This window comes from Schistocerca americana, chromosome 5, assembly GCF_021461395.2.
Source record: "Schistocerca americana isolate TAMUIC-IGC-003095 chromosome 5, iqSchAmer2.1, whole genome shotgun sequence".
In the NCBI taxonomy this organism is placed as follows: domain Eukaryota; kingdom Metazoa; phylum Arthropoda; class Insecta; order Orthoptera; family Acrididae; genus Schistocerca; species Schistocerca americana.
Window position 1 is genome coordinate 78,835,347 of NC_060123.1, and position 7,753 is coordinate 78,843,099.

The 7,753-nt window shown below is 39.6% G+C and overlaps 1 protein-coding gene across 1 annotated transcript in view; it reads left to right on the top strand.

Moving 5' to 3' along the window:
- LOC124615987 (ejaculatory bulb-specific protein 3-like) overlaps positions 1-1,800 on the top strand; it is a 53,373-nt gene extending 51,573 nt beyond the window's left edge. The window contains exon 3 of the mRNA XM_047144197.1: positions 375-1,800. Coding sequence (XP_047000153.1) covers positions 375-571 — 197 coding nt within the window. The 3' untranslated portion in view covers positions 572-1,800. The remainder of the gene's footprint in view (positions 1-374) is intronic.
- The last annotated feature ends 5,953 nt before the right edge of the window (positions 1,801-7,753 follow it).

Sequence of the window (7,753 nt, forward strand, 5' to 3'; positions counted from 1 at the left end):
GCTACACTGTGTAGTCCTATTTGTGCTAATTCAGCTAATTTAATAGACATCTTAACATATACTTGATTACACTGATGTTCTCAAAGAAAACAGTTACCTACAATTGTAATTACAGAGTCTCCTTTACATAATATTACTACTTATCATTCAGATATGTTCTCACCATTTCATAGGTGTCTGCTGCATGTCCTACATTCCAGTTTTCAAGTAATTTAAGAAAATTACACCTGAACAAAAAAAAGAGTAGGGGAATGATGTTGGTTACATTCTCATGTACAGCACTCCTCCAAAAATTGTGCTGCCTCATGTTTTTATAAACTAACAAACCAATTACCCTTTGAAGCTATACATGTCTTTTCTTATTATTTTTCCAGCGGCGATTCCAGATGCCCTGCAAACAGAGTGCTCTAAATGTAGTGCTGTTCAGAAGAAACAAGCAGGCCGTGTCATGGCCTGGATACTTGAGAACAAACGCAATTACTGGGATGAACTTATTGCCAAGTATGACCCAGAAGGCAACTTCCGCAAAAAATATGGCTATGATGAGGATGATGATGAAGAGGAGAAGTAATATAAATACAAGTGGTGAAAGAGGAAAGGAAACACTCCAATCCATCACACTTTGAAGATTCAAAAGGCCTTTTGAAGTAATAGAAAATTCCCATTCCTTTGTAACAACATTGATACTTACCTTGTCAGGTGCATCAGCACTTCTGATAAGAAACAGTGATCCTTATAGTTTTTCTCAGACAGAATACTCATTGGCAAGAAAGTGATGAATTGTGTGCTAGTCTCCTAGAACTAAAAAAATCTAGTGTAAATAATTTTGTCTTGTAATGACATTCTTGGAGAGTTGTGGCGGTTGTGTGATACATAATGTTTATAGCATACTGCAGCTATCAGCCACAATTTAGATTTGGTTTACATTATAGAAAAATACCATTACTGGTTCTGAATCACACATTCATTCCCAAATGGCTTGGTTCCATTTATGCTTTTATCAAAACGCAACACACTGCATTGCCTTTTATAAAGTGTAAATGGTGAATGTGTAAATTTGAAACTAGTATAGTGCTCTTTCATTGTAAACAAAATTGAAACTGTGGCTCATTGCTGTGCTGTATGCTGTAAATATTCTATTAGAAGGTTGTCTGATAATGTAATGCTGGTTCTGAACATAAAATGATCTGTTGTGGAATATTACTGCATGACACTTACAGATCACAACACTATGCAGTTCTTTGTATTTTTTCTGTATTTACAGGATTAAAAGTTATCCTAATACAGTATATCAGTGACATAGCAGAGTAAAATTCTTTGAAAAATATGATGAGGTTGTGTAAAAGCTATTTTGGTTTACAGTTTAGGGAAATGACGGTACTGTGGCCATATTTGAAGAAGCTAAAGGTTAGCAATTAGTGTCCTTATTACTCTGAAATGGAAATGGCCATCTTTCTAAGGAAAAGACCATACATGTACATAAATTTGAAAATCATTTTATTGTGGTAGTTCATACAAAAAGAATGTATTCATGACTGGGATTTTTCTACAGTAAAAATACAAAATTCAGTTGATGTATGTCAGTTTTACACAGTGATAATACTATCCAAAACTGAAAAAAAATCTATCCAATTCCCTTACAACTAGTCTAAATCACTTGCTTTATAGAGGAATTAAGTACGTCAGGCATACATTACAATCATTTATCCATTGTTCCAGAAAAGCATTTCATATTTATTACCTGTGAAATGTTTAAATAATTACATGTTTAAAAAGAAATTAGACATTTGTTTCAATGTACTGGTACTGGTATTCTTCCTATTATCATTTGTAACCCAGACTTTAAAAAATCCTGCAAAGTTCCCTTTCAATCCAAAAGCATACACAGACTGCATCATCAGCTATCAAATCTTCACCTCAAATATTTTGTACAGGCAGCTACAGGTAAGAAACTCACACCTTTACTTTCAGTTTTGCAGTGTTTTGATAAGTGATTTTAAAGATGTAGTGGTATTTACTGTTACACAATAAAATAGTTTAAAATTTAATTATATGACATATCTAGGCGTTCATTACCCCTGCATTCCATTCCTCACACTGGCAACACTTTATTAGTGCAGAGCTTACCACTTCCCCTCTACATATACATAAATACTCCCAAAGCCACTGTGCAATCTGTGGCAGAGGGTACCATGTATGATTACTAGTTGTTTCCTTTCCTGTCCCACTCACAGATAGTTCAAGGGAAAAAATGACTGTCTATATGCCTCCATATGGGTCCTACATTCTTGTAGCTTATCTTCAAGGTCATTATGTGAAATGTATGTTTGCAGCAGTAGGATCATTTTGTAATCAACTTCAAATGCCAGTCATCTAAATTTTCTCAATAGTGATATTTTCAAGCAGGAATTGCAGAAGTCAAGTAGCTCTTTCCTCATTGTATATAATTATGCTGTATATTGTATACAAAAACAGACTGTTCTACAACCTTGTTCTAGGCTATGTAACTGGATAGATACTGACAAAGATGAGCTTTATGTGTTTTTCGCAGATGTTGATGGGAATTATTCAGAAGCCATCCATAAAGTTGTATTTCAGCAAGCATCCGCTTTTAAACACACCGATTTTTTACCAGAGTATGCAACGAGACAGGTTTGAGCTACTTTGCGGATTCCTTCATTTTGTAAACAGTGAAGAAAGGAATACATTTGAATGCAGTAACAGATTGTTCAAGTTGGGTTCCATCATTCAACACTTGAATGATACATTTAGAAATACATACAACATGGGAGAAAACATTTCTGTTGATGAATCTCTTACATTATGGAAAGAAAGGCTGCAATAAAAACCTGTCTACCTCTAAAATCGGCAAAGTTTGGTAAAAAGTCCTATGAGATCTGCGAATCTTCCACAGATTATTTATGGCAATTTATTATTTATGCAACAGTTCCACAGAAATAGAAACAAAATTTCTTACTGCAGATACCCTGAAAACCAGTCAGATTGTAGTGAAGCTTGTTGAGCCTCTTTTCAACTTAGGCCATACGCTTTGGATGGGCAATTATTGTAACAGCATCCTTTTGTGCCACTTTTTGAAGGAAAGAGGTATGAATGTAGCTGGCATACTTCGACTGAATAGGAAGAATGTACCTGATGCCTTGAGACGTGCAAAACTGAAGAAAGGTGAACTTGTAGCATACCCATTCACATGGTACAATGGTACTGAAATGGATGGATAAAAAGCAGGTTTCTCATGGAAAGGAAGGAAGGTGTAAAGTGGTATATGAAAATGTTTAGAAGGCTGATGAATGTTGCAGTGCACAATGCTTTTATTGTTTACAATGCTAGCGAAAAAACAATGGAAGAAACACATATAAATTTCAGGCTTCTGCTTATGACACAATTGCTGGAAATTCACGGGAAGAATGTAACTTCACCTCGATGTGGGCGACCTTCAAAAACTCCTGTGCTTGAAAGGCTCACAGCGAGGCATTCTATTGAGAAGATCCCACCCACAGAGAGGAAGAGTAAGCCTACAAAGAGATGTGCCGTCTGCTGCAAGAAGATGGGGAAACATAAGGAAACATCGTTCTGGTACAAGGACTGTGGTGTAGGACTTCGTTTCAAAGATTTTTCAAAATATACCACACTCAAAATTCATTTTAAGTGACAATGTATGTTTTAATCATAATAAACATGTATTGATACCAATTCCTGAAATTTTCATAACATTTGAACAAGTAATTCCCATCCTAGAGCAATTTCACTGAAACGCTGCATTCTGGGGCCAGCCAGCCATATGAACTACCGCCAGTAGGCTAGGCACACACCCAGAAGCTACCGGCTTGAAGGGTTAATAATGAAATGGAAAAGGAAGGATGTAGTGAGGCAGATATTAGGTGTGATAAGATTTGCTCAGTAAATGAAGTGAAATCATTTGCATTCAGGGAAGATGGAAATCATGTGGTGATATTAACATAAGGGGATGGGGAAGGATGAGCATGAGTGTAATATAAATGATTGGGTGTCACACGCAAATGTGCATCAGATGTTGGTGCCAGAGGAATAGGAGATATTAAAATTCAGAGATGGTAGAAAATATAATGTAATTTTATAGGAAAAAAAAAATCTCACCATGCAGTGGCAAGAGAACACACATATAAAAGATATTAAATGTTGCAAGCTTTTGAAGCCAGTGGCTCCTTCTTCTGGCGGAAGGTCTGAAGGGGAAGGAAAAGGGGTACAGGAAAAGGACTGGTAAGATTTAGGAGAAGGTGTAGAGTTTGGAAGTTACCTGGAACCCAGGGTCAGAGCAGACTTACTGGACAGGAAGAGAACAAAAGACTGATGTTAGGGACTGTACCAGACAAGATTTGAAAACCTGAGGGCTTAAAGGTGGAAGAGTGGGTGAGACGTATGACAGAGATTGCTAACACATTACTTACAAAGTTAAGTGTATCATATCTGATAGGGGGGGGGGGGGGGGAGACAGGTCAAGAAATGAAAGATGTAGAAAACTAAAAGAGAGTAAAGGAAGGAATAGTTACTGTGAAGAAATTCTGAGACTAAAAAATTAATGTAAATTAAAACCAGGTGTGTGGCGAGAACTGAGGATATGCTGTAGTGCCACTTCCCACCTGCAGTGTTCTGAGAAAGTGGTATCTGGGGGAAGAATCCAGATGGTAAGTGTGGTGAAACAGGCACTGAGATGATAACTGTCATGTTGTTGAGCATGCTCCACAACAGGATACTGTGTGTTCCAAGTATGCACCTTCTGCCTATCACCACTCATCCTAACTGATAACTTGGTGGTAGTCACACTTATGTAAAAGGCCAAACTGTGTTTACATGACAGCTTTTATATGACATGTTGTTTCACAGGTGGCTCTCCCTTTGATAGTATACAGTATGTTTTGCCAGTTACAGGGCTAGTATAGGTGGTGACAGGAGGACACATAGAGCAAGTCTTACAGTGGGGATGGTCACAGGGGTAGGAGCCACGGGGTAGGGAGATGGATGCTGAAGGAACTTAGAGTCTGACAAGGATACTGCAGAGATTGGGAGGGTGATGGGAAGTTATTCTAGGTGTGGTGGGGATAATGTTGGACAGTATGGACATTATTTCAAGACATTGTTTTAGGAAGTCATAGACTTGTCAAAGTAACTGATTAATAATGAAAGAGTTCACAGGTGAATAGCCGGGTGTTAGTGTTCAAGGGCACAGTGTTTCAGCAAGCGACCACATTCCCCTCATCACTTGCACTGATGAACTGACTGCTGAGGTTTTATCTCCTCCTCTGCTCCAGGTGTTCCAAACACGGTCCGCGCACAGAGCCTCCAGCATCTGTTCTGTTTGCAGTCAGAGCCCAGGGACACTTCTTAATATCTCTGCTTGTTCTTGAAGTCTGTTTGTGGTGGGATGTCTTCTGTCTCCTTTTATTCATATTCCAAGTTGGTTCCCAGGCCTTACTAGGGATGTAACCAGTAGCTCAATTGATCAGCAGTTCCTGTACTCGAATTTCAATAGATACTTTAATGACACAGTCCCAGTATTTGGACATCTGTGTCAGAACCTTGGTCTGGTCATAATTCTTTCTGTGTAATTCCGAGGCAGTGTTCAGCAACCACTGACTTGTTAGGCTGCTGTCGTCTGGTATGCTGTTGATGTTCTCGGCAACAATCTTCAGTAGTAAGCACCATTTGACATACTAAGTCATGTCACATTTCCAGGAGATCTAGTAGACTCCGGATTTCCATAGTCCTAGTTCATCCTTGAGATTACCAAGCAGTGACTGTGTCTTAATTGATGGGCAAAAGACAGTCTTCACTTGATGTCTTTGAAGAATTCGACCTATCTTTCCCAATAAGGTGTCACAGAACAGAATAAATGCTATGCCCCCATCCTGTTTAGGTTCCTCTTCTGTTTCCTCCAGTTGTACAGTCAGTGTGGGACGTAGTGCTTTTCGAATTTGCTTTCTGTGTCACCATTTTTCCAGAAAACTGAGCTCAGATGTTGAAGTTCTTGGTTAAGGCTCTCATTGTCAAACAGGCTAGGGGCCCTGTGAACCAATGTTTTGAGGACACTGTTCCTCTTCTGGATGAAGGCAGCTGTTTGCATGTAAGTAAAGGTCAGTGTCCGTCTTCAGGGCTTCCTCCTCAAAATGTTCCATGAAAAAGTTGGTGACGACAGGTGAAAGTGGACTCTCCATAATACTTCTGTCTGCTCTTAGTATCCACTGTCACAGAGAAAGTATGTTGATGTCAGGATGTGCCTAAAACAGTTGGTCGTCTCTGTGTCAAATTTCTGATTAATAAGTTCCAAGGATTTGTGCAAAGGCACCCTTGTGAAGAGAGAGACAACATCGAAACTCACAAGGATGTCTGAATCACGAAGTCTGAAGTTGCTAAGACGCCCGACAAAATCCACTGAGCTGCGAATATGATGTGGGCATTTTCGAACGTAAGGGCTAATAAGTATATCCTTCCAGAGTCTACCAGATCCCCTGCGGCATCACTTGCATAGGCCAAATGGTGTGTACTACCAAAGATCGTTGCCAAGAACATCAATGGAACACTAGACTGCAGCAACCTAACAATTCGGTGGTTGCTGAACATTGCCTCTCGGAATTACACAGAATGAATTATGACCAGACTAAGGTTCTGCCACAGACGTCCAAATACTGAGATTGTGTCATTAAAGAATCTATCAAGATTTGAGTACGGGAACTGCTGATCAATCAAGATAGCGGTTACATCCTTAGGAAGGCCTGGGAACCCGCTTGGAATCAGATTAAAAGGAGAAAGAAGACATCCCATCATGAACTGACTTCAAGAACAGGCAGAGATACTAAGAAGATGGCACCGGCACAGGCCCCTGGGTGCGAAGTGTGAATGGAACAGATGCTGGACACACTGCACCTGGGCACGGACCACGTTCGAATGCCTAGAGGAGGGGAGGAGATGAAATACAGTGCCGATACTTTGGCAGTCAGTTCGTCAGTGCACCTGATGATGGCAACGTGGTTGCTTGCCAAAATATTGTACCTGTTGGACACTATCATCTGGGTGTTCACCCATGAATGCTTTCGTTATGAAGTATGCTGGGAGAAATTGAAGAACCACAACTGATTAAGACACTGTGTGACAAGTGGTGAACTCCTAAGTTGTTATTTGTAGGGATCAGTACTACCATAATTGTATGTGATGGCCCAGGAAATCTGCTTTTGAACTAGCCTGGTGGGGTAATCACATCCAGTGAATGCTGAGGTAAAAACTGTGATGCATTGCTCTAAGGAGTCAACATCTGAACAAATACATTTGCCTCAAATGCCAAGGCTGTATGAGAGGTAATGTCTGTCATGGAAAGGATAGTGACTGTCAAAATGTCAGTACTGCTCTTTATTAGTAGGTTTAATGTCAATGGAAGTGCGTAGCTGACCTTTGGTGAGTATGTGACCAACATCAAGGAAAGTGACATGGGATTCGGAACAGGACCCATATGAAATTTAACTGGGAGAATGTCTTTAGAGATTCCAAGAATTTGAATGGTCAGCCTCACTATGAGTCCATACCAGAAAGATGTCATCAATATATCAATGTATGTCATCAAATCAGGGGCTGAAGGCTTATGGACCCCAAGAAAGCACCCTCCAAGAGACCTAAGAAAAATTTGGCACAGGGGAGCCATTCTGGTTCTCATGGCTGTTTAAGCAGTTTAACCTCACATTTTTGTAAGTGTAAATTCATTCAGCAT